Genomic DNA, 27,667 nt, shown 5'->3' on the forward strand with positions numbered 1-27,667 from the left:
TAAAATTTTAACTTCTTGATTGTTTGAAGTTTTAGAATTTTCTGGTTTTACAACAACAGATTGTTTTTGAACCACATCGGTTTTAATCGCTTTTTCAATCTTTTTGACCTGTTGGCGTTTCTGTTTCTTTTCCCTTTCTTTTACAAGGCGGGGATCTTGTTTTGTGGAAACAGTTGGCTTACGGTCAGTTTTGCCACGGGGATCATCAACCTTTCCTTTCTGCTTATGAAGATATGGGCAGTTTCTAATAATGTGCCCAATGGTTCCACACTCAAAACATGATCTTCGTTCTACAAACCCCGAAGAATCATGTGATCGTCTAGCCGATGATGTTGAACTTTGTGAACCCGAGGTACTAGGTTTTGAACTGCTTGGTTCATTTCTTTTCTCGACAATAGCTTTCTTGACAAAATCTAAGTTAGATTGATTTTCAAACTTTTCAATTTTGTCTGTTCCCGTCGATTTCACAAAGTTAACATTCTTCTTCTTCTTTTGATTCGGCTTCTTTTGCACTGGAGCCGGTGCTTTACCTTTGGGTTTGGTGTGATTTTGCTGTGTTGGCACTGTTGGCAATTTCTTGTTGCCAAACTGCTTTCGAACTTCAGCCTTTGGGATTGGAGGACACTGTGTGACTGTAACTTTAGGTCCTGCCTTTCCCAAGAACTTACTCGTCGAATTCTCAAAGACTTTGCAGATTAAGGATTGATTGACATTCTTAATGGGAAAATCTTTGTCTGAGTAAATTTTATCATCACCAACTAGAGTGTACAGCAAATTCACACTCTCCAGCTCTTCTGCAGATGAGGACTCAGTTGCAACAGTCTTAGCGGGTTGAACAGGGGGATCACATAGAATGTGATTCTCAAGAGGTATGTCCTCATTTTTGGCTACCGCATCAGACTTTGCTGGGACAGTATCGTCAGATTCATCATCAGACGAATCAGCATCCTCAATCACCACTGGAGGATCTTGATTCTGTTCAGCACTCACAAATGTATCTGCTGACACATCTGAATCTGAGGATACTTCCTTTTGGTATCCGAGTCCTGCAGCAAACTCCTTCACATCTAGAGGCACAGAAGGTTCAAAGAATACCCTGTCCTCTTCATCAGGCATGGCATCATAATTATGTCTCACTGGTGGTGGACACTTCTTGTAGCCTATGCATGTGACATCTCTCTTTTCCTTCTGAACATCAATGATGTGATCTAACACATAGCTAGAGCTCAAATAACTGTCTAGCTTGAGTTGGATCGCATCACTTTCAGTTTTCACACAAGCCATTTCTTTTTGCATTGTTTCAAGACGAGAGATATACAAATTAATGTCCGTCTGTTTTCTTGAAACCATTTTTGTCAATTCAGTTTTATCTTTCTTTAATGTTTCAATCATTGACTTAAATTCTTTTTCATGGTTTTCATGAAACATGTTGGCTTCTGTGCATTTTGAGAGATCCACAGTCAATTTCTGATTGTGGAGAAAGGTCACATCATATTTTTCTTGCAAAGCGTCATGCTTACTTTGCAAGTCACTCAAATTCTCATTCACAGTAGTATGTTTGTCTTGCAAGTCAAACAAACTAGCTTGTAAAGCATCATGTTTGCCTTGCAACTCAGACATACTTTTCTCCATTTCAGCACATCTAGCATGCAACCTAGCACATTCATCACAATTAACAGCAGTGGGTTCATCGACACATACCTGACTTGATGAACCGTCGACATTAGCCATAAAGGCTGAATGGAGAGAAGACGAAGTATAAGCAGCTTGATCCACCAAAATAGATCTTCTTTGAGTTTCTGCTGCAGCTTCCTCCAAGAGTTCATCAATATCTGCATCGATTGTTGCATTCGATGTCTCACCCACATAATCATCACCAGAATTGGATGATTCTTCATCAGCACTCCTGCTATAACCAGATGAGTCTTCATCTTCAGACGATTCACCACCACTGGCAGAAGATTCTCTACCACTGGTGTGAACCAACTCTTCCACAATTTTAGCAAAACATGCTGTTTCATCAGGAGCATCAGCACCCAACTGGATTGACCAGTCACAACCTTCATCCACCTGAACTGCTAGTGCTCGGTTGGTTTGGTTATTTGCAGGCACCAATGAACGCTCAGTGTTTCTGTTCTGATTCTGCTGGTTGCCTCGGTTTCTGAAGGGATTTTGATTCCCGTGCTGTGCTGGCTTTGTACATTCCCTTTTAAAGTGGCCCCGTTCACCACAGTTGAAGCACTTAACAGCCTGCTTATCGAACCCATACTTGGTGTCTCGCTTACTTTCCAAGCTGGTTCTGCCAGTACTTTCCATCCAATCCTTTGCTCTTCTCACAGCACTCGCAAAGGCCCACTTGATGTCCATCAAGTCCATCTCTTCCTTATCAATCTGCCTGTAATCTTCTTGTGTCAGATTAATGTTTCCAATCTGACCTTCTATCAACCCACAGTACGCGCTTACTACAGTGTTAAGCAGCTCCATGTGTTCCTTAGCTACTTCTACACTGATTTTAGAAAAACTTGAAGTGTCAAGCTGTACTGGATTTGACTTTGATTGTTGACCTGCAGCAGATGATGTTCCTCCATAACACGCATATTGTGGTTGTTGAGCAGGAGGAGGAGGAGGTGGTTGTATTGGATTTCCATACAGATCTGTGGTTGGAGGCGGCTTTACAGGAACTTGCACTGGATTGCCATACATATCCGTGCTTGTGACAAACGCCGTTTGAAGTGGAGCATGTGAACCGGCTTTTGCAGATGAAGTAGTGGAGGTGCCATAATACATCTCTGGATTCTGTGGCACTGCAACTCTCTTTGCCTTCAATGTTTCTTCCTGATCCTTGTTCTCCAGAAGCTGCACGAAATCGTTGATATTTGTGGTTTTCAACGTTCCGTTGTACTTCAAGATTTCCAGGAAGTTATTCCATTGAGGAGGCAATGCATCGGCAAACTTCTTTACCACCTCTGTTGGAGTCGTTGTGACTTCAAAATTGGTCAGCTCAGTAAGCAGGTGATAGAAACGGCTTGTCATATCTCCCAAGGACTCCTTATCCATACATGTGAAGCCATCGAATTCTTTCTTCAGTAGATCTCGTCGTAGTTGACGTGTGGCTTCATTACCTACTCCTCTTGTCTTCAATGCATCCCACAGCTTCTTCGTAGTCTTGAAACTGACGAACTGATGATAAATATCCTTGCTCAGTGCTTGAGTGAGAATAGCGTATGCTTTCTTTTCTAAGTCATACGTCTTCTTTTGATCTTCAGGAAGATCGGCAAATGTAGCTGTAGAAGAAGCAGCAACCTCGATAGTTTGATCGAATTCCGTAGTAAACCGCAACCATAACTCTGTATTTTGACCAAGAATGTATGTATGGAAACGATCAACCCATCCTGGATATTCATTAAGATGCATCAACTTTGGAGGCCTGTTCAAACTTCCGGTTTCACTTTCGCTTAGAAGAAGACTTTGAATACTCGGAGTTTGATTTGAAACAAACGCCCATTGACCAGCTGGATTGGCATTTGTTTGTGAGGATGTAGATACCGGAGATTCGGCCCATGATGGAGATTGACTGGTATTCATGTATTTTCCACTGTCTGGAGCCGGACTTCCCCACCAACTCGGATTCATGATAGATAAGCAAAATAAATGCTAAGTTAGAATGATCCGAAACACAACCGAAAGATCCTGGTCGAAAGATCTGAAATCACAGAAACTTGTTAACAATAAGCAGACCACAATCGAAAGATATAACCTTGTTCGAAGGATCAACAGTACTCGAAAGATTACTGTTGACTCTCGAACAATGATCTCGAAAGACTCAAGAACACGAAAGATTCCCTTTTGAAAGATCCTTATCTTTCGTGTTAAATCCTTATCTTTCGAACAACAGATCTCGAAAGATTCACCAATACGAAGGATCCTAATCTTTCGGACACTAGTCTTTCGAAAAGATTCCTTTCTCGAAGGATATAATTCAAACTTTGAAAGATGAATCGAAGGATAGTAATCTTTCGACCCTTTCTTGATCGAAAGATGATCTTTCGATATCGAAAGATATCCTTCGAGACTTCTGACACAAACTGATCTGATGTGAAAGGTTGGTGAAAAGGTGACAGGTTGGTAGGTCAACTTTCGGCAAGATGGTATGTGCAGGCTGTCCTATCACCACCAACTTTGAAAGTTTGCCAAAAAAGTTTGCCAAAAATGACAACCTTATCTTCAACACCAGTCACCGGAATTTTGAACCGGAATATAGCCGGAAAATTCAAAATCTCTTAAAACAATTTTTCAAGTTACCCAACCCCACTTTAAACACTCCCGGTTAGTTTAGACACGTTTTTACTCAAAGAAAATGCAAGATAACAAGTAAAAACAGGTGCAAAACCAAGTGTTTCAACACACCAAAACTTGTAAAAACCCGGTTTTAAACAAGGTAAAGAGCGAGGCTCTGATACCACTTGTAGGTCCCTATTTCGCGGAGGATAACGAACCTAAACCTTGTTATACAAACCTACTAGCGAGTGCGGAATCCAAGCTAGCAAGCAAACCGAGTTAGTAGCAAGTAGAGAAACAAACACACAAGTTCACCGATTAACACAACTTGTATTAATGCAATGAGGGTTCGGTTACAAGCTCAATGTTTACAGAAATGTTCTATAAACTCTCTAAGGTGTGTGTGTGAGTTTGGACAGAATGCTCTCAGAGAATACTCTCTCTTTCTGTCTGTGTCTGTCTACCGAAACTCAACACATGCATGGGTATATATACCCAGCTCATGAAGTCTGGATCGAAGGATCTGATAGATGGTCCGAAGGATCATCTATCGATCATAGTTCACACGAAAGATCAGCATGGACCTCGAAGGATCATCCTTCGAGGTCTAATGGTCGAACCATGATCGAACCATATCTTTCGATCACCTCGAAGGATCAGGTGTATCCTTCGAGGCTATCCTTCGATCAGAACATCTTACAACTGTTGTCCAAGTCAAACCGGAGGATGGTTGACTTGGTCAACTTACAACACTAAATAGAACATCGTACATACAGACCGAATACAGACAAAGTACAGACACAAGTGCACCAACATCGCTAACCCTAGAAAGTTCGTATCTCTATAAGCCTTAGAAATACGTAATCAAACTCGAAATGTCAGACCACATACCTTTCGAAATTCAATCGGAAATCATGAACATGCTTCCTGCCAAATCGTTGATTCGGTTCCGATCAGTCTGCAAATCATGGAAGTCTATGATCGAAAGCTCTGATTTCATAACTGGTTACAGCGGCCAACACCAACATCTGCTTGTAAGGTATATCGACTGTGAGCCAGATTATGTTTCAATTATTGTTGATGATGATACTTTCCCCCGCCAGAAAGTTTCTGTGACTGTCCCCCAATTCGTTGATATGCTTAAATATTATAGAACAACTGGCACCTCTCACGGCCTGTTGTGTTTGTACAATAATCGCATGGCTGTTATTTGGAATCCTTCAATCACGAAAGAGGCTGCTGTTGTTCTGCCTAATGTACCAGATAATCAGATATACGGAACTGTTCTAGGTTTTTGGGTTTGTGGCGAGACTAATGACCCTAAGATAGTCAAGATTAATTGTCTAAAATATTTGTGGGGTGTCGAGGACGTAGCTTACATCCCTTGGCAAGTTGAAGTAAGGGGATTTAGGAAGACAATAGTTGGTGTAAGGGGATTTAGGAAGACAAGTGAACCTTTAATTGATTTTCAAACTCACCCTTCCTCCGCTAGCATATTTGCTGCTTATGAACCATACTCTAAATCCATCAGTAATGTTTGGACTGATGGAAGAGATTCCTCATATTTTGTGTATTCCTACGTGGAAACGCTACTTTTGCTTTGATCAGCCCGTTATTACAGTTTATGACAAAGGTAATGGCCGAATTGCAAAGTTGAGAGCTAAGGACAGAAGGCTTTTGAAGCATACAAGCAAGGTGGACTCTGTATCTTCAATATTTGAATCTAGATTTTAAAACTTTAGTAAAAATGTAAAATTCTTTTAGTTGGCTAATTTAGCAACTTTTTTGATTGACTCTTATATTTTACTATTCGATGATTATACATGAATATACTTCATTCAGTGACGGCAAATTATGTTTGTATATACTTCATTTTTCTTAATTAGTCCCCAAACGTTCAATGTTGTATATGTCTTTCTTTACTGATCAATTTTGTATGAAAATTTGTGCATGCTTTTTAATTTGTGAACTTATTTGAGTTGTATTTGTTGGTGCAAAATTCATCTTTTATGTTGTTGGTTTGTACTAGCCTTTGTTTGCATGAGGCGGAATTTTTAGACCAATGCTATTCCCTAGGTCACTTAATTTTGATAATATAGAACCATCATAGGATGGCTAGCTAGTGCAAATTCTTTTATAGGAGTCGTCGTTTGTCTTTCGTCAGCAACACATATGCTATGGCATGGTTGGTGTGAAGGGACAGACATCAAGGTAGGTGGTTTACCTCTGATAAAGGCTTTTAGAGCTCCGGTCAGGTGTAAACAACCATCAGGTTCACCACAACCTGATGATGCAAGACGGGGGTATATGTTTTGAAAGTTGGTTAGCCTAGAAATAAAATTTGAAACCTACATACCACTTGTTTGGGAATAGGCGGGAGAAGGGAAAAATATGTTAGTGCTGTGATCATACCTATAATGATCTTATTCAAAACTTTATTAGTGAAGACTGGAGAATAACGTCAGATTTTTTATTTGTAGTATAGTGTTTTACCTAACCAATCCTTGGTACTTAATAACATCTTTACCATGGAAAAAGTTGGGATAATTTTTCTTCCTGCAACTCATTGGAAGTGTTTTAAAATTTTGTGTGTAACAGATCCACCTATAGGGCATATGGTGTAGATTTTGTTTGATTATTGAGGCATTTTAATCATTTAAATGAAACATACGAAAATATTAGAATTTTCTCTAACAAGATTATGTGTGTATAGCCGTTGATTTATATGTCTAGTGTTAATGTGGAGATTTAGGCCAAAGGTGAGGTTAACACCATAATGCATATAGTAGTTTGATGAATGTGGTGATTTTGTGGTTCAAAATTGTTGTTAGTTGAGTTTTAAGCTAGAATTTCAATTTCAAGTCGCTTAAATGGTTAAAACTCTCATACTAGCTATATTAGAGCTTGAGCATGGGTGTCAGCTAGTCGATTCAAACTCTATATTCAAAGCTCGAGCTGGTGAGGAACTTTTAAGTTCGATCTCGACTTGTTTATTATTTATTTAACTGCTTTATATTTATAAATGTAATAATTGTATATTTAAGGTTGTAGGTCCCTTTCACGGAGGATGACGAACCTAAACCTTGTTATACAAACCTACTAGCGAGTGCGGAATCCAAGCTAGCAAGCAAACCGGGATGAAGCAAGTATAAACACAACACACAAGGTTCACCGATTAACACCAATGTATTAATACGAATGAAGGTTTCGGTTACAAGCACAATGTTTACAAATCTAACTTGCAAACTCTCAAAGTGTGTGTGTGTGTTTCGGACAGAATGCTCTCAAGAATACTATCTTTCTGTCTGTGTGGGAGTGTCTAAGTGTCTAGAAAAATAACACAACACACTGCATGGGTATATATATACCCAGCCCAGGTTGACATGTCCGAAGGATTCGATAGATGGTCGAAGGATCATCTATCGATTACGCAGTCATCGAAGGATTCACAGGGACCTCGAAGGATGATGTTTCGAGGTCCATCAATCGAAGCTTATCTTTCGAGGAGATCGAAGGATCCACATCATCCTTCGATCTCTTATCCTTCGAGACAGACAACCCATATACAAACATAACTGTTTGACCAAGTCAATCCGGAGGATGGTTGACTCGGTCAACTTACAGGACTGACACGGACATCGTTTACATCGTGACCGAATACAGACAAAGTACAGACACAAGTGCACCAACAAACTCCCCCTTGGCTGTAGCTTTGTCTTTATCTTCTATAGTTGTAGACTCGTCTCGAACTTCGATGGTCTTTGGTCTTCGAGTTCTCAAAACTCTGATGTCCTTTCAAGTCTTCAATGTCGGAGGATCTTCAAAGTCTTCACGTCTTGAAAGCAGAGAGTGTATCAACAAACTACCTGTATCATGTAGGAAGTGTGTTGACAAACTCCCCCTTAACATAAGCTTCCCCTTGAGTTATGCTCGTGAATGACTTGATCTTTATGAAGTGAGATCCTTGTGGTGTTGATGATGTCCAGCGGCAACTCGATCATCTTCATCCTTTGAGCGCCTTCTCGTCGTGTCTTCATTCCAAAGCTTGTCATCGACCATGTTCTCCTAGCCTTTAGAATCTGCACATGCAAGAAATCTAAACGCGTAATGAGAACAACTGCTTGGAATAGTTAGTATAACCAAATGACACACGAATGACCATGTCACAATCAAACACCGTCCGACAGTTTGAAAGTTTAATAAATTTGTCAAATTTTAGTCTTTAACTTTCAAAACATGCAAATTTCGACCGTTTATGAAGATTTAGTCAATTCGGTTTTCGTTCAGGTTTCAGGTAACGAAGACTTGAGCTCCAACATTGTACGATCGAAAATAAAGTAGAAATAAAATCTTTTTGGCTTTTATAAAGTTTATATTAAAACACACCTAAAATCTTTTTGGTATTTTTGAATAGATTAAAAGGCAACAATTTTAATATCTTTTGAGTGTTATCAAACGACATCACCGCTAATGTCGTGCTGATATGCACCAAACGACGAAACTGTTTTTAAAAGAAAACAATAAAAGTTAAGCACTAAATAAATATATACAGACATTCTTTTTGCGAGTTTCGAGGGTAAGAGAATCATATCAGTGTACGGTCATGCCAAAACACTCTTGTTGTTCAGTTAGTTAACATTAAAATAAGCATCCTATAACAATTATCGGTATTGTTGTCCACTTAAGCTCAACTTATCAGATGTAATTATGGCGAGGGGATACGTTAAGGTATGATTTATACTTACCGACCGGTGTTCATCCACATCACGACACATTCCCGTATCAAGGTATGCACGAGAGTTCATCTTACCGGTGAGTATACTGATTATCATCTGTTTGACCGTATAAGCTGTGAGATTCTCACTTATTTTGATTTGAAAACAAGCCCTATGTGATATAATCACTTATTGATGAGGAACTTGATTTTCATATGCATGAGGGCACAGGTGCAAGTCCGTGAACAGGTCAGTACTTTCGTACAGCAGAGAGACGAACTTGACACCCGGATAAATGTGATATTTTATCACTTATTTGTTTGGACATGTGATTGTTTATCACTTATTGAGGTCGAATGCAGTATGTAATATGTACACGTATGTATAGTATCATGGAAGATCTAGACTTGCGTCCCCGTTATTTTTCGGTAAAAGATACAACCATGATACCCAGATGATAAGCAGCATAAAGACCGAATATCTCAGAACCTCGGCAATCTATCAAACGAAATTTCGGTACTAAGACCATATGCCAATGAATGGTTCCCACCTGGTCTTCAGTCGATTAAGATTTATATCAACCTGCACACTTTAAAATGATTGTGAGCCTACCGATACATCTTATATAGAGCTGCTTATCGTTTTTCATTTAAGGTTTAAAGAGGTTTGGATAGACCACTGATGTACTATCATTTTCTCTTTTGCTCGCCAGGAAACTCATTTTTGTTTTTCTATTGTTTTTGTGTTTTTGAAATTTTTCGATGTTTTTGGATTTTCAGATTTTGGATTTACTCCCCCTAAAATCAATAAACTAAGACAAATTTAAAACACAAAGGTATTTACAAAAATGATTTTCCGATGTTGGTTTTACTCTTGCTTGACCTTAATGCCGTTTACCAATAATAAAAAGTCAAATCTTGATTTGTCAAATGCTTTGGTAAATAAGTCGGCACGTTGGTCATCGGTGTGGACCTTAACAACATCGATTAGCCTTTTCTCAAAGCAATCCCGTATGAAGTGATATTTGATTTCGATGTGTTTGGTCTTTGAATGCTGCACAGGATTTCTAGTGATACCTAAAGCAGCAGAATTATCAACGTAAATAGGAGTAGTTAGGAATTCAAAACCGTAGTCCCGCAATTGTTGTTGGATCCAAAGAACTTGGGAGCAACAACTTGAGGCAGCAATGTATTCAGCTTCGCATGTTGATGTAGCGACGCATGTCTGCTTCTTGCACTGCCATGTGACTAGGCGATTTCCTAAAAACTGACATCCAGCCGTTGTGGATTTGCCGTCGATTTTACATCCGCCAAAATCAGAATCACTGAAAGCGACCAAGTCAAAGTTATTATCCCTAGGGTACCATAGACCGGTGTCAGGGTAACCCTTCAAATAACGAAAAATCCTTTTTACAGCTGCAAGATGTGAGGCCTTCGGGTTAACTTGATATCTGGCAAGCAGGCACGTTGGGTACATTATATCTGGCCTTGATGCTGTGAGGTACATAAGGGATCCGATCATCGCGCGATAGTATGAAGGGCTAACAGGTTCACCCTTCAAGTCAGGAGTAATTCCGTGATTAGTTGGCAATGGGGTACCAATGGGCGTTGCATCGGACATCTGGAACCGGCTCAAGATGTCACCAACATATTTAGTCTGATGGATGAATATCCCAGACTCCGTTTGTTGCACTTGTAGGTCCAAGAAGAAATTCATTTCCCCCATAGCACTCATCTCGAACTTATCCTGCATAATGCGCTCGAAATTCCTACACAAAACATCATTAGTAGAACCAAAAATAATATCATCAACATATACCTGTACCAGAAGAAGATCTCCATCTTGTTCTTTGATGAAGAGAGTACAATCGATAAGACCTCTTCGAAAACCGTTCTCCAGCAGATATGTAGATAAGGTTGCATACCAAGCTCGTGGTGCTTGATGAAGACCATAGAGAGCTTTGTTGAGCAACCAAACACGATCGGGATGGACAGGATCTTCAAAACCTGGAGGTTGTTCGACATATACCTCTTCTTCAACCACACCATGTAGAAATGCACTTTTGACGTCCATCTGGTAAACCTTGAATCCTTTGAAGGACGCATAGGCTAGAAAGATTCGAATTGCTTCGAGACGTGCAACAGGTGCATACACTTCGTTGTAGTCGATCCCTTCAATCTGACGAAAACCTTGAACGACTAAACGAGCTTTGTTCCGAATAACCACTCCACGGTCGTCTTTCTTGCATTTGAAGACCCATCGAGTGCCAATCTTCTTGTAATTCTCAGGTTTTTCAACAAGCTTCCAAACACCAAGCTTGTGAAATTGCTGCAATTCTTCCTGCATGGCTTCAACCCAAGCACTGTCTTTCAATGCTTCTTTCCACGATTTTGGTTCTTCTTGTGACACGTAACACGCGAAGGACCAGTCATTTTGTTGACCAGATTCTCTTATAGCTGAATACAAACCAGCATTCCGGTTGTTTCTCAGCTGATTACGCGTCTGCACACCGCGATGGACATCTCCTATTGTGTTCTGCTGGGGATGGGTATCGTGAATCCTCATTTCAGGATTATCTGGCACACGAGCATTGATACCCAAGTTGGTAAGATTAAGATCAACAACCAACTCCACACCAGGAATGTGGGTAGAGGTGGATGCATTCCCTTCAGCAGTATCTATATTCTGCGTATGAGGTGTATCACCAGAGGCACCTTGAACAGGAGCAGCTGGAGCTGAAGATCCTTCGGCTGCATCATGATATTCATCATCTTCAGAAGATTCATTATAATCAGCAGCATCTTCATAAACCTCATTTTGAACCATATTGTTGACAGACGAAGAAGCTTGAGGGTCAACAACAATAGGTCTAACCAAAGGCGAGACAGCAGCGTTGTCACTTTCCAACAACATTCTAGCCGCTGCTGATTCTTCGTCAAAGGTTGGCAGATTGAAGGAGTCAAATAGTCCATCATAATCGAACATCCACGGATCACCCGGAGCCCTAACAGGACTCGTGTACCTTTGAACCCTAACTTCGCTCCATAGCTCAATCTTTTTGGTAGCTAGATTCCAAACACGAAAATTCGGAGTAGCATATCCAAGGAAGAAACCCTCGATAGCTCTTGCACCAAACTTTCCATCCGGCTCAATCATAGTACAGGGAGCACCAAACGGTTCAAGGTAAGAAAGATCCGGTTTCCTTTTCTGAAGGAGTTCGAAGCAAGTCTTGCCATGTCTCTTTACTGTAAGAACTCTGTTTAACGTGTAGCATGCAGCCGATACAGCCTCCCCCCAGAATTGAATAGGGAGTTCCGACTCTACTAACATTGTTCTTGCAGTTTCTATAATCGTCCGATTCTTCCTCTCAGCGACACCATTTTGTTGTGGAGTATAACGAGAACTGTACTCATGAAGAATGCCTTTAGAAGTACAAAACTCATCCATAACTTGATTCTTGAATTCGGTACCATTGTCGCTTCGGATCCTTTTCACTTTCAACAGATTCTCCAACATTGTAAGAAGATCCTTGAGGATGCCAGGAGTTGCACTCTTGTGTGCCATGAAGGATACCCAAGAAAATCTAGAATAATCATCAGTAACAACTAGACAATAAACATCTTCGAAAGTTGTCTTGTGCTTCATAGGTCCAAAAAGGTCCATATGAAGACGTTCGAGAGGCATGCTGACAGTGTTGATTTTCTTCAAAGGGTGAGACTTCTTTGTTTGCTTCCCCTTTTGGCACGAGACACAGATATCTTGTAAATGAAAACTTCTCACAGGCACACCATTCACAAGATTATTTTTCACCAAATGGTTCATCTTTCTCAAGTGAATGTGTCCCATTCTTCTGTGCCAAGATATAGACTCCTTTTCTGTGGCTTTTGAGACAAAGCAAGTGACTTGTGCAGATGTGGTAATTGCTTGGCTCATGTCGAGAATATAAAGATCATTAACTCTCGGAGCCGATAAGAGAATCCATTCTTGTGGAATTTTGAATCCAGGTTTCAGCACATAGCAGCCGGCATCATCAAAATGCACGGTGAATTTCTTATCGCAGATTTGTGACACACTGAGAAGATTATGATCAATTTGCTTAACATAATTGATCTTATCGAAGCACACCATACCATTTGAAATACTTCCTTCTCCAGTGATAAATCCGCCTTTGTCACCCGCAAAAGCAACATACCCTCCTCTAATGTTTCTCACGTCGTATAGGAGCCGTAAGTCGCCAGTCATGTGCCTGGATGCCCCACTATCAACAATCCAATGACTATTAATAGTTCCTCCTAGAACATCCTGCACATGTCATGTAAAAACATCAGTTGAGAATGGGGACCCAAGCCTTAGTGGTCTTGGGTCGTCCCTGAGCATCACGAAACGTGATATCAATCTCTTGATGGTTTTTAAGAACAATTGCTCCCCCTGAATTGTCACCCGACTTAGGTAACCAAGTTCGTTTTTGCCTACCAGTTTTTGATGATTCTGGTTTTACAGGTTGTGACACACTTGGTTCCTTTTGAACTGTTTTAACATCAGATTTTAAAGCTTTTTCAACAGTTTTCATGTTCTTACGTCGTTGTTTAGTTTCTTGTTCTTTTACAGTTCGTTTATCATGTTTAAGTGAAACTGACCGACGTTGAGGGTGAACTGTTTCAGGTGGAGCTTTCTCAACAAATTTCTTCTTTGGAGCATTTGGGCAGTTTCTGATGATGTGCCCAATTTCTCCACATTTGAAACAAGTTCTCCTTTCAACAGACTTAGGAGAACTTGATCGACTAGCAGATGTTGAACCTGTAGAACCTGAGGTACTTGCTCTTTCATCACACCCGTTTGTGTGTTGGGTGTAATTGTTATCACTGTTACGTTTCAAAATCTTGACTTGTTGTACAAAATCAGTGTTTGATTTGTTTTCAAAAGTCTCAATTTTATCTGTACCTTTTGATGCTACAAATTTAACATCTTTTGCTTTCTTCTTGTAACGAGCTCCTTTTGATTCAACCTTAGCCTTTGGCTTTGGAGCTCGTTGTTGTTGTTTACCCTTAGAAGCAGTAGGTTGTTGAGTGGTTGGAGATTTTTGATTACCAAACTGTTTTCTAATCTCAGCCTTAGGAATTGGATCACATTGTGTTACCACAATTCCCGGAAGTGTTTTTCCCAAAAATTTGTTTGTGTTGTCTTCAAAGACTTTGTCAATCAAAGATTTATTTACATTTTTAATTGGGAAAACATGATCTGAGTAGATTTTATTATCTCCAACCAATGTATACAACACGTTACTGCTTTTAACAGTAGTCACACCTGTCTTATCAGCTTTGACAGGATCAATCACTTGCTTCTTAACAGATGGAACATCAGGAGTATCAGGATCACAAAGAATGTGATTCTCTCGTGGAATAACTACTCCTTTCATCTTGTTAAGTGATTTATCCCGTTCACCTACATCCACTTCTGATTCATCATCCGATGTCTCATAGTCCTCGATAATTGGAGGACTTTGCTTCATGGATGATGAAGTGTCTTGTTGCTTGGAGGATGTGTTTGTAGAATTGTCCGGTTTGAACCCAAGGCCAGTAGCAAATTCCTCAACATCAAGAGGCACACTGGGTTCATACCGAGGCATTTCCTCCTCATCAGGCATCTTGGTATAATTGTTCATCAAGGGGGGCGGACATTTCTTATACCCTATGCCTTTCTGATTTCCCTTTGGTTGTTGAACATCGATGATGTGATCAAGCACAAATTGGGAGTTAGAATAACTATCCAATTTCTGTTTGATCGCATCATGCTCGCATTGGGCAATGGCTAATTGCTTTTTAGTTTCTTCCACAATGTTAATGTATTCGTTTATACTTACTTGCTTGTGGTAAACTACTTTGTTAACCTCGGACACATTTTTCTTTAATGTTTCTATTACAGATTTAAATTCTTTTTCATTCCGAGTTAAAGCCATGTTCGCCTCTTTGCATTTCGACAGTTCAATAACCAAATTCTGATTATGACTATGAAGCTTTTCTGATTCAAGCTTCATATCAGCACATGATTTACAAACACTAGGAGCAGGAGATTCAGAATTTACCTGACTAGAAGAGGCTGAACCGTTTGCCATAAAGGCAGTTTGAAAAGAAAAGGCTCCATCTTCAGAAAATAGCTTCTCCATTTCCTTTGATGCAGTAGCCTCCTTTCTAATCAGAATTGATTTCTGACATTTAAGCTCATCAGCTTCATTCAGTAGATCCTGAATATCATCATCTCCTTCCTCCTTCACATCAGGCTCTGAGTGATTATCCCCAGAAACAGAGCCTTCTTCATCAGAACTTCCAGAATAACCAGAACTGTCATCACTTCCAGAAGACTCTTCTTTATGAACATGCTCGATGATCTTTGCATAAAGAGCTGTTCCACTTCTCTGATCATCATCACCAAACTGAACTGACTAGTCACATCCCTCGTCTGCTTGAACAGCCAGAGCCCGATTGGGATTTGAAGTTCCAGGCTGGCCCTGATTGTTATTAACTGCCACCATCCTCCTCTCACGATTCTCTTGCTGGGCATTCACATTTGTAGTACTCGTCTGGTTTCTGAAAGGGTTGTGATTGCCATGTTTTGTTGGTAGAGTGCACTCACGTTTGAAGTGCCCTTTATTACCACAGTTGAAGCATGTCACGGCGTTGATATCAAACCCATACTTCGTATCTTTCTTTCCTTCCAACGAAGTTCTACCAGTACGAGCCATAAAGTCTTTGGCCCTTCTAACCGCACTTGCAAAAGCCCACTTAATATCCATCAACTCCATTTCTTCCTTGTCGATCTGCTGATAATCTTCATTGGTCATGTTGATGTTTCCAAGCTGACCTGCTACCAATCCACAGTAAGCACTGACCATTGTATTAATAATTTCCATGTGCTCCTTAGCAACTTCAATGCTGAGGTGTGAAAGGTTTGAATTATCGACTCGGATTGTGTGAGGATTTTGAGGTTGAGGATTGTTTGTATAATGAGCTTGTTGTTGTTGTTGTTGAGGTTGGACTTGTGGCTGTGTTGGGACAGGAATGTAAGACCTTGGATCGAATTGAGGTTGTGGTGGAGCAGCCGTTGACTAAGGAAACGGAAAGGAACTTGTGTTGGACACAAAAGCAGTTTGCAGTTTAGGTTGCTGTTGCTGAGCTGCAGCGGATCTTGCCAAAGCATCGAAGCCTGGAAGGTACATTTCTGTATTCTGAGGAGCTGGAGCACGCCTTGCTTTCCTGATTTCTTCATCATTTTTATGTTCCAGCTTCTGAATGAACTCGTAGATGTTAACCGTGTCTAGAGTTCCAGTGTGCTTTAACAACTCAATAAATGAACTCCACTTTGGAGGCAAAGCGTCAGCAAACCTATTCACCATGTCTTGTTGAGTAGAAACAACCCCATAAGCACACATTTCACTGATCAGATGATAGAAACGGGTTGTCATATCATTTAGAGTTTCGTTTTCCAAAAACTGAAACGATTCAAACTCTTTCTTCAACAAATCATGACGAGACTTTCGAGCAGCTGCATTGCCTTCTCCTCTAGCTACTAAGGCATCCCACAACGTTTTCGTGGTCTTGCAGTAAGAGAACTGATGATAGATATCTTTGTTGAGTGCTTGTGTAAGTGTAGCAAAGGCCTTTTTCTCCAATTCATAAGCCTTCTTGTCATTTTCTAGCATGTTGGCATAACCTTCTGAAGTGGACGCAGCAGTTTCAAGATTAGTATTGAACGCATTGATGAAACACGTCCAAAGATCGGTGCTTTGCCCTTGAACATACGTGTGAAAACGGTTTTTCCATGATGGAAAATCGTTCATATGGTTCAACTTCGGTGGACGATTGTTGCTCCCCGTTTCACTTTCACTAATCAAAAGGTTTTGAATGCTTTGACTTTGATTGGATACCAAAGCCCATTGACTTGGACTAATTGATGGCGGAGGAAACATACTTTTTGCCCAAGCATCAGCAGAAGTTAGTTCTTGACTAGATTGTGAGTTCAAACTCCAATCCCAAGGACTTGTACAACTCATTTTGATGAAATAATAATTGAGAACCTACACAAACACAAACTGTTAAATGTAAACAGACCCGAAATGAAAGATACAACCTGGTTCGAAAGATCAATACTTGTTCGAATGATCAACAGTGTTCGAAAGATCACTGTTGAGTTTCGAGCAAAGACTCCGAAAGTTTGACTTCGAAGGATTGACCACACGAAGGATCCTTATCTTTCGAAAGATGATTTCGAAAGATTCTCCTTATATTTCGAACACAGATCTCGAAAGATTCACCAATACGAAGGATCCTTATCTTTCGTAGAGTAACAGTAGCTCGAAAGATGTATCCTACGACAAGATTCCTTGGCTCGAAAGATAGAACACAGGCTTCGAAGGATATTCGAAGGATGGGTATCTGTCGAGCCTCCTTGGTCGAAAAATTATCTTTCGATGTCGAAGGATGTCTTTCGAAGAGCTCTGACACAACTGAAAAAGGTGACATGTTGGTGAAAAAGGTGACAGGTTGGTGTACCAACTTTCGGCAGAAAGGATGTTCTGCACACGATTTTCTACCAACTTTTTGACTTTCAAACAAGATTTCCCAAAAAGGCAAATCTTATCCAACAAGTCCAGTCACCGGAGATAACCGGAAATATGGCCGGAAAATTCAAAGTCACTTAAAAACAAGTTTTCAAGTTACCCAACCCAACCTTGAACACTCCCGAAAGTTTAGAACTCGTTTTTCAGTTTTAAGATGCAAGAAAAACCACCAAAACGGGTGCTAAACCTAGTGTCCAAACACACCAAGAACTTGAACAAACCCGGTTTTAAACAAGGTAAAGAGCCACGGCTCTGATACCACTTGTAGGTCCCTTTCACGGAGGATGACGAACCTAAACCTTGTTATACAAACCTACTAGCGAGTGCGGAATCCAAGCTAGCAAGCAAACCGGGATGAAGCAAGTATAAACACAACACACAAGGTTCACCGATTAACACCAATGTATTAATACGAATGAAGGTTTCGGTTACAAGCACAATGTTTACAAATCTAACTTGCAAACTCTCAAAGTGTGTGTGTGTGTTTCGGACAGAATGCTCTCAAGAATACTATCTTTCTGTCTGTGTGGGAGTGTCTAAGTGTCTAGAAAAATAACACAACACACTGCATGGGTATATATATACCCAGCCCAGGTTGACATGTCCGAAGGATTCGATAGATGGTCGAAGGATCATCTATCGATTACGCAGTCATCGAAGGATTCACAGGGACCTCGAAGGATGATGTTTCGAGGTCCATCAATCGAAGCTTATCTTTCGAGGAGATCGAAGGATCCACATCATCCTTCGATCTCTTATCCTTCGAGACAGACAACCCATATACAAACATAACTGTTTGACCAAGTCAATCCGGAGGATGGTTGACTCGGTCAACTTACAGGACTGACACGGACATCGTTTACATCGTGACCGAATACAGACAAAGTACAGACACAAGTGCACCAACAAAGGTACTATATATGATTCAGTTGTCTTTTATCTTTTAAGTATATCTATAATTATATTGCTAATATAATACATCTTTTTCATATTAAATAACTTTTTTGTATTATTAATTATATGCTAGTTTTGGCTCGCGAGACTACATGAGCTCGGTATATGAAGCTTGGGCTTTGGGCTATTAGTTCAAGCTTGGATCGGGTTCGTATCTTATAACCATGGTTTGAGTTGAACATTTAGTGAGCCGATCTCAAGTAGCTTATAAGCGTCTTCACTTGTTTACACCCGAGTCCATTAGAAATGCATTGTGTTTATGTTTAAAATATATAGTTAAACATGGTGTCTGAACAATGAACACTTGTATAAACCGGAGTATCAATAAAATGAGAGTAAGAAAAGGAAGAAGAATGATTTTGGATGCTTTGGGAAAACAATGTAAGCTAAAGTGTAGTTAATAATTTTTTTTTTCCAAATGACGGGAACTTCTATATAAAAGTATTGAAACTAAATTGTTTTGAGTGGAGTTTATTAACTCTGAGTTGTTTAGTAAAGTTTTGATCAAACATAGATTTTTTATGTGATGGATAGTCTTCCGTTGTATTTAGTAGTTTACCTGTTTTAACTTCAAGCAAATCCTTGTAACATACGTAGCTTTATATAATCCTAATTCAATTATACCCAATGCATAAAAATAGTAACAAGAGAAAAGTAAAAGTCCCTCACCACCCGACATTCCTTAGGCAGCTCGAAATGGAGCGACAAACTATAATCGACATGTTGTGACAAGCATTGCCATCAATCAATAAGTGGTGGTAAAGAGTTTTTCGACAAGGTGGGTTGTGGTTGTGCCACTCTTTCCAAGAAGCAAAAACGTATTGCATGACCCGTTGATCTCGCACTCTATATACTACTAGGTCAGTATGAATATGTATATTAGTTTTTAGGGATACACCTAAAAACTTTTTAAGACTTATTCTTTTTAATTAACATTTTGACGCTCATTCTGTTTAATATTTTAAAAATTATTTTTATTTACAATGTTATTTTATATAGAAAAAGAAGTGCTACAAAAAAAAAAAAAAAAACAATATAAAATCGCTGCACGTACTCATTGAAATGCCATTCAAGAAAAATAAATCGCTGCACCCGCAAATTTTCCGTTCCTTTTATCTCTGATAAACTCCAGCCCTAAAATCCATCTTTCATAATCCGAATCAAAATCATGTCAGACCATATACCCTTCGAACTCCAATCGGAAATCATGAAAAGGTTCCCTGCGAAATCATTGATTCGATTCAGATCGGTGTGCAAAGCATGGAAGTCTCTGATCGAGAGCTCTGATTTCATTACACATTACAGCGGCCAACAACATCTGATAGTAAGGTCTCTTAATTCTTCTGAGACAAATTACGTGTCAATTGTTGATGACGATCATACTTTTCCCCACCAGAAAGTTTCGGTGACTTTTCCCCCATTGCTCAAGAATCCCAAGGATCCTAGCATAATTCGCAGCTCTCACGGCTTGCTTTGTTTCTACGATTCTTATCCTCCCGGAGGCAGGGCTGTTATCTGGAATCCTAGTATTAGAAAATCAGTTGTTGTCGATGTACCTCCTAGTGGGAATTATGTGCGTACCGTTGTAGGTTTTGGAGTTTGTCATCAGACTATGGATCCTAAGATTCTGAAAATTACACGTACTACAAGCTTAAGCCCCTGGCAAACTGAGGTGTTTACATTAAGCACAAGGGCTTGGAGAAGTCTATCTAGCGGTGATTTCCCTCGTAAATCAATTTGTATGTACTGGAGTCAGGTGGTTGTAGATGGGTGTCTTTATTGGCTTGCTCGTGATAGTATTACCGTGGATGGTAAAGTTACGACTTATGATTTGATTATCTCATTTGATCTGACAAGTGAAGAGTTTGGAGAAGTAAACCTTCCGTTTAGATTAGCCCACCCTCATTGTAATTTGTTCATGTATAAGCTAAGGGAGTCCCTCGTTGTGATTAAACTTAGTCCAAAGGTCCATAAGCAAGCTCACCATGTATGGATGTTGGAGAAAGATGGTGTTACAAAATCGTTTATAAAGCTCTACACTATTACTAGTCAGTCACCAGACATATCAATACCTTATGTAAGGGGATTTAGGAAGACAGGTGAACCTTTAACTGAAGTTGTTTTACATTCTGGCTCCACTAGAATACTTGCTGCTTATGAACCCTACTCTAAATCCATCACTAATCTTGGGATTAATGGAAGACATTTTTTTGTGGAATCTGACTACATGGAAACACTACTTCTGCTTTGATTAGCCTCTTTTCATGCCTGCTTTTGAACTTTACAAACAAGGTGTGGGTTTTTTTTTCTTAATTATTTTTGTTTAATATTAATATTCGCATGTTGAATTATTTGTATTTTATCAAATAAGGTGAAAAGTTGAGTTCATTTATACATCCAGATTTAAACGGGTGTATAAACCCATATTTTATTGATAAAGTATAAAAGAAAGGAATAATGCAACAATATATTCAAGAAGTAGAGGCATATATTTAGTAGCTAATAAAGTTGGAGGTTTTGCAGGGTAAGTATTCTGAGAGCTAAAAAAGAGGTTGCAAAATGGCTGATGGCTGGTTCATGTGAAAATGAAAAGTAAGGAAAATGAATATACACATCATTAAGTTAAACGAACTGGATTTTTTCTATTTGAAACAAGATGGATGACCCATATAAATGTTGTGTTAAGCCTACAACCGTTTTAGGATGAAACATCTATAAATCTGTCATATATGTAGATGTTATAAGGATAAGGGGTGTTTGATGCAAATGTTTCAACACTTTTGATATGAGCAACACCTGGTAATCGGGTCAAATAGGGTTTGGGCAGCGAAACAAACAAACAAACGGTTACAGACTCACCTTCGGATTATAATTGTCGAGCGACACATTCTCTTTTCGGGTTACAACTACACCACTTTTTTTTTTTAACCAATCACACATTTTCTTTCTTTTTTTGTTTTGTTTTTTTTTTTTTAAATAAGTGCACTACACCACCGACAAAGAATGCTGGATCCTTTGTTCACCTCTTGAGTTGCCAATCAAGATAGCTAGGACACAAATTCAAGACTCAATCAATTTTCTAAATTCACTGCCCTTCTTTTTCATTCCAACGTGCTTTTAAAGGAAATTACATCAAAAGGAAATTACTACCCCTACCTCCACTACTAGTATGGCTTAAAATAAGGGAATACTTTGACAAGTTCCTAATTAACTGAAACAAATAAAACAAAGGACAAAAAGTTGAAATTCATGAAATAAACATAAACTTGGGCTGGAGCACGTTGGGCTTGCATGGCTGCTTCACGTCACATGGTTATGGGCCCGGGTCACGAGACTCAACCCAATTCAGCAGCAGCTGACCATTGGAGCGGCCCGGGTTTCGAACTACTTGCCCCGTAATCCGTATAACTTTTGAAATGATTAGCATTTCTAGTTGTAATAACCAGCTTTCGAATCCAAGTGTTATAAAATATTGTTATTTCGAATCTGCACTTACTGAATCATGGTCGTGATTTCTTTTTTGCATGACAGGTTTGAGCATGGCCGGAAGGAGTGTGTTTGGAGCTTTTTAGAGAACTTTGCTTAGCCAACGCAATGAAATACTTTCCAAGCCTTTATATATTTTCATTTGAATGTTGAATCGTTTGATTTTAGTTTGTGGAGTTATGATTCGTCTTACGAAATTTGTTGTTCCGTTTTTTTTATCTCTGGTTTAAGGTAAGTTGTTCCTGGATTGAAGTGAAGTATTCTAGATCTGTTGTATTCTAGCTTTGTTGTTTGATTACTGAATAAGTTGATTTAGCTCTGTTCTGAATGCATCTTCTTCTGCCTTTTGATTGTTTTTTCTTCCTTGGATTTTGAGCGAACGATACAAACTGTTACTAAAAACTAATCAGTTGCAAATCTTGTCTGTCTCTGATATTCAGATTTTTGTTGTGGCTGTTTTGGAGATCATTGCTGAGACCAGTGATTATACAGCAAGAAAAGAAAAGCTTGGATTAAGTGTTGATGGATCTCAACAGAAGTCTCTGATCAGAAAAATTGAAATAGATCTTTTCTAAACATGTGTCTATTTGTGTCAAAACCTGTTGTGACTTGAACCAATTTTTTTTAAAGCAGGTCCGTTCTGACCCGAACTTTTTTTGCTTCTAATCTGTTTTCACCCGACAGTCCGACACTGACCTCTTTGTGTTTCCAAACTGATGACATTTGTTAAAACAACATATATCTTCAAAAGTAATTGGTAGTTGGTACTTTGTGCTCTAGACTACCGATTTGTATCTCCAACCTTGTTTCATTCTAGTGAAATCAACGGCAAGTAATCAAAAGAAATTGGAAGAGAACCACCGATCTAACCATCTAAACAGATCCAAATCTGCCTAGCCCGACCAACTCTACCTTTCCACCCTTCTCTGTGAGCTTTATGACCTTGCCTAGAAAATGAGTTATTTGAATGGCGGCGAGGGAGGAATGTTGAGATAGATCAGAGAGGAAGAGAAAGCAAGATCTGACGGTGGTGCACTACGATGAAGGTTTGGAGGCAGTGGTGTTGGTGTTTGTGGAGGCTACCGTTGAAGAATATTTCTTCATCATCATCATACTCAGTAAATCCCACCAATAGCAAAGTTAAGGTAGGGTCCGAGGAGGGTAAGATGTAGACAGTCTTACCTCTACCCCATAGGAATAGAGAGACTGCTTCTAGTGAGACCCCGGCTCGAGTTGAAGAATATTTCTATCAGGGGTAATAGGATTTAAAGGGTTAATAATAAGAAATTATTTTATTATTTTATATTAAACCAGAGGGGTAACAATGTCATTTCAAATTAACCCAATTGAAATTGTCTAATAGTGTTAGCAAGTGGTGTGGACTGAAATGGAAAGAAACCCTGAAACTATTGGACTGTGAGTGTAATATATAAGCTATTGGACTAAGGCTAAAGGGTGTGGGGATCATGAATTGGGTCATTAATGTCATGTAGGACCATTAATGAATTGCTACACCACCCCTTGCCTCATCCATCATGGTTTGCATGGATTAAACCATGGCAACCATGGGCCTCCTTTCCTTTTTCAATATTTCCTTTTCCTTTTTCACAAAACTAAATTAAAATTAAGAGAATAGTGGTTTGGGTCATGACCACACCCTTAGGGTAGTGGTTTTGAATGATGGATTGGAAGTAGGTGACATGATGCTGATGTGGAGGGTCTTGGTGACCATGAGGATCATGATCACACCCTATAGCCTAATAGTGTTAGTTTAGACAAACCACAAACACGAAAATTGTAGTTTACTCGAGTTAATTACTTCTTACGTACATGTGGTTTGCTGAAAATAACTCTTATAGCCCACAAAGATGGTTTGACCCTAATCGAAGATGTATGGTTTGATGAAAAGTAGAGAATGATGACCTAATGATGTTATCATCCGATGTGTAACGATAACCTAAATACGTTATATTCGCTTAAATGATAACCATAACCTAAATAACATTATATCTGCTTAAATGATATAGATTAAAAAGGACTATTGTTTTTATACTCTCATGGAGGAGTATTATGTCTAATCAAAGAACCATGTGTGTTCTATCTAATATTATAATGAACACATATTTTTGTTCATGTTTGTTTCTTTTTTAAGAAACACCCATAAATAAACCTCCCGTTGAATAGTTCATTAAATGTTGGATCCAAAGCGTAACATAACGTCAAGGTCCTAATTGTCTCATATGTTGATCAATGACCATTGGTCTAATCTTTTGTAAACGAGCAATGGCGGACCCAGGAAACCCAGGAAGTATTTTCAAAGGGTGCGGATAAGGGGTTTAACCAAATTTTTAAGGGGTGTGGACGGGATTTTGCCTTATAAAATACACTAATTTTTTTTCAAGGGGTTCGCACACCCACCACCCTTACTAGGTCCGCTCCAGTAAACGAGTCATATTTCAAATGGTCATCCGCAAGGAGCAATATATATAGTTTTTGGGTAGTCCATAGTCCTACTAGATATCTTGACCAGGAGGCGGTGCATTGACAAGAACCACCCAACTGGTGAGCAAATACTCGTTGAGTTAGATTGTACATTACCAGCAAACAAAGAACTCTTTACATGATGGACCTGTGGCTAACCGGGCAACACTCACCAAGACATGGTCGCCACCAAACGTCTCTTGAAGGAGCCCAAGCACATGCCCGCTGCTGATGAGGTGGTCAAAGGTTTGGAGACGCTTCAAGATTTGCAGAAAGCTACTGCTGTAAAAAAAATCAGATATCGGATTATTTGTCAAAGACCGATATTTGAGATATGTAATCACGGTGGGATATCGTTGGGATATTTGTAACTTTAATATCATTAATAAATTTATATTTATAGCAATTTAACACTAACAATTCAGTATACTCTCTTATCGTTAACAAATTAACGTTTTGCAACTTGCAAAACACTAACAATTGTAGCAAGTAGGAACTGTTTTAGACTTAAAACACTAACATTAACAACTAAAACATTAATAGCAGCAATAAGAAGAAAGGCGAATGATAGAACTAAGAAGAAATCTACTGATACCGGAAAAATCGGTAATATATGGTTCAAGTATCGGTCCAATATGGATCAAATATCAATCAATATCGCCGATATTTATCGATATGAATATTTTGACCGATATTTTGCATCATATCTCACCATCTCACCAAGGGACCAATAATTGATATATCACCGATGATATATCCGTAATATATAGACGATATTAACTGCATAGGCTGATGGTTCAAAAAGAGAACTAGTTTGAAAACATGGGAATGACAATCTTGTTTCTTATCCAAGACCTTCGTGCTTGAGCTCGAGCGCTAGTAGTGGTAAGAGTTGAGAAAGGATGAGGGATTCGGTTGTACTATTTTTTATGGGGAGCCTTGTTCCCACACCCCCTATATCTTATTTTCACATCCCTAGTGTATACGGGCCGTATACAAAATATACGGCTCGTATAGAATGTTTTTTAATAGGAAAATGCGCATAGAATGTTTTTTTGATTTTACTATATACGACCCGTATATAGTTATACGAGCCGTATACAAGTGTATACGATTTATAAAAACTATACGGCTCAATGGATTTATTTCTGAGGTTTTTGATGTTTACCAAATGTATACGGGCCGTATAACTGTATACGGGCCGTATATATGGATGTTTTTCAATTATCACGTTTTTTCCCGTAAAAATACCATCATTCTAGGGTTTCTAAACTCTTCATCACCGTTAAACAACGTTGATCGGAACATGCCGCTTAAATCGGAGCACAAGTAGAGTAACGTTACCGATCAGTCCGTTGATCAAGTAACTAGCAGAAGAACCCGACACAAACAAGTTCTCCATAGTTTGTTATTCGGATCTCTATTCGGTCATCTTTCCAAACTACAACACACGATAACTTTAAACTTTATAGTGTGTGATTTGACTAGGAAATGATTGGAGGTGATTGCTACTTTTAATAAGCTGTCATAGTTGTCAAATTCGATTTCAACAAATCTTTTCCTTTTCCTTCAATTTTCAGAACATTCTCCGTAACATGAAGACGTGTCGGGTTCTTCTACTAGTGGTATTTTAATGAAGTATTGAAGATTGAATGTGCAAACCCAACCGTTTTTTACTACGGAAACGGTGGCTATGCGAAACACAAACCGCAACCGTTTTTTTACTACGGAAACGGTGGCTATGCGAAATACAAACCGCAATCTTTTGTGACTATGGGAAACACACGTTTTCTTTTTGAGCTTGATGGATGTCCGTTATCTCAGTTGAGGCGGGCATTGTTTAAATCTGAATATAAGTAGATGTTACGTGTAACTTCATTAAACCAAGAACAAAGCCTATTTCGAAACACATGTGTTCGTATCAGCGTTGTTTATCACCCTGTGTGAGCATTGGAAACTGTTGGTGCACTTGTGTCTGTACTTTGTCTGTATTCGGTCTGTATGTAAACGATGTCCTAAATCAGTCTGTAAGTTGACCAAGTCAACTATCCTCCTAGTTTGACTTGGACAACATGATGTTGTCTGGATCGAAGGATAGCCTCGAAGGATACAACTGATCCTTCGAGGTGCTCGAAAGATATGGTTCGACCATGGTTCGACCATTAGGCATCGAAGGATGATCCTTCGATGTCCATGCTGATCTTTCGGACACATTGTCATCGACAGATGATCCTTCGGACCATCTATCGATCCTTCGACCAAGACCTGTTATGTATGGGTATAAATACCCATGCATTGTGTTAGTGTTAAAAAAAAAAAAGATGCACATTTGGAGAGTTAGTGAAACTCTGCTGGAAAACACACACACACACACTTTAGAGAGTTTGCAAACAAGATTGTAAACATTGTGCTTGTAACCGTAAACCTTCATACGTATTAATACAGTGGTGTTAATCGGTGAACTTTGTGTGTTCTTGTGTTTGTTCTTGCATCATCCCGGTTTGCCCGCTAGCTTGGATTCCGCACTCGCTAGTGGGTTAGTATAACAAGGTTTAGGTTTGTTCTCGATCCTCCCAGAAAAGGGACCTACAAGTGGTATCAGAGCCTCGCTCTTTACCTTGTTTAAAACCGGTTTGTTCAAGTTCTTGGTGTGTTTGGACACTTGGTTTAGCACCCGTTTTTGGTAGTTTTCTGCATAAAAACGCGTACTAAACCTATCGGGAGTGTTCGGGGTCGGTTTGGGTAACATAAAAATCGTTTTTGTGAAACCTTGATTTTTCCGGCTATATCTCCGGTGTGTTTCCGGTGACCAGTTCTTGAAGATAAGGTTGCTTATTTTGGCAAAAATTTTTGAAAGTCAAAAGTTTGGTGAAAAGTTGTTGCAGAACCATCCTTTCTGCCGAAAGTTGGTACATCAACACATCACCTTTTTCACCAACCCGTCGTACTTTGTGTCAGTGTGTCAGAGCTGTCGAAAGATATCCTTCGACATCGAAAGATATCCTTCGACATCTTTCGATCAAAGGCAGCTCGAAAGATAAGCATCCTTCGAGTAGTCTTTCGAAGTCTAAGGGTTATCCTTCGTAGTTGGAATCTTTTCGAAAGTTGGTTGTCCGAAAGATAAGGATACATCTCGAAA

At 39.3% G+C, this 27,667-nt stretch overlaps 1 protein-coding gene across 1 annotated transcript; it reads left to right on the forward strand.

The window, feature by feature from the left end:
* Window positions 1-19,660: 19,660 nt before the first annotated feature.
* LOC110902788 (putative F-box protein At3g52320) lies at window positions 19,661-22,362 on the forward strand. Its single transcript, XM_022149186.2, has 3 exons — window positions 19,661-20,853; window positions 21,085-21,153; window positions 22,093-22,362. The coding sequence occupies exon 1, from the start codon at window positions 19,730-19,732 to the stop codon at window positions 20,810-20,812; it is 1,083 nt and encodes a 360-aa protein (XP_022004878.1). The 5' UTR covers window positions 19,661-19,729; the 3' UTR covers window positions 20,813-20,853; window positions 21,085-21,153; window positions 22,093-22,362.
* The last annotated feature ends 5,305 nt before the right edge of the window (window positions 22,363-27,667 follow it).

This window comes from Helianthus annuus, chromosome 15 (genome assembly GCF_002127325.2).
Source record: "Helianthus annuus cultivar XRQ/B chromosome 15, HanXRQr2.0-SUNRISE, whole genome shotgun sequence".
In the NCBI taxonomy this organism is placed as follows: Eukaryota; Viridiplantae; Streptophyta; class Magnoliopsida; order Asterales; family Asteraceae; genus Helianthus; species Helianthus annuus.

Bases quoted from the DNA above. Each gene is read 5' to 3' on its own strand.
- LOC110902788 (XM_022149186.2), top strand. From the start codon at position 19,730: ATGTCAGACCATATACCCTTCGAACTCCAATCGGAAATCATGAAAAGG.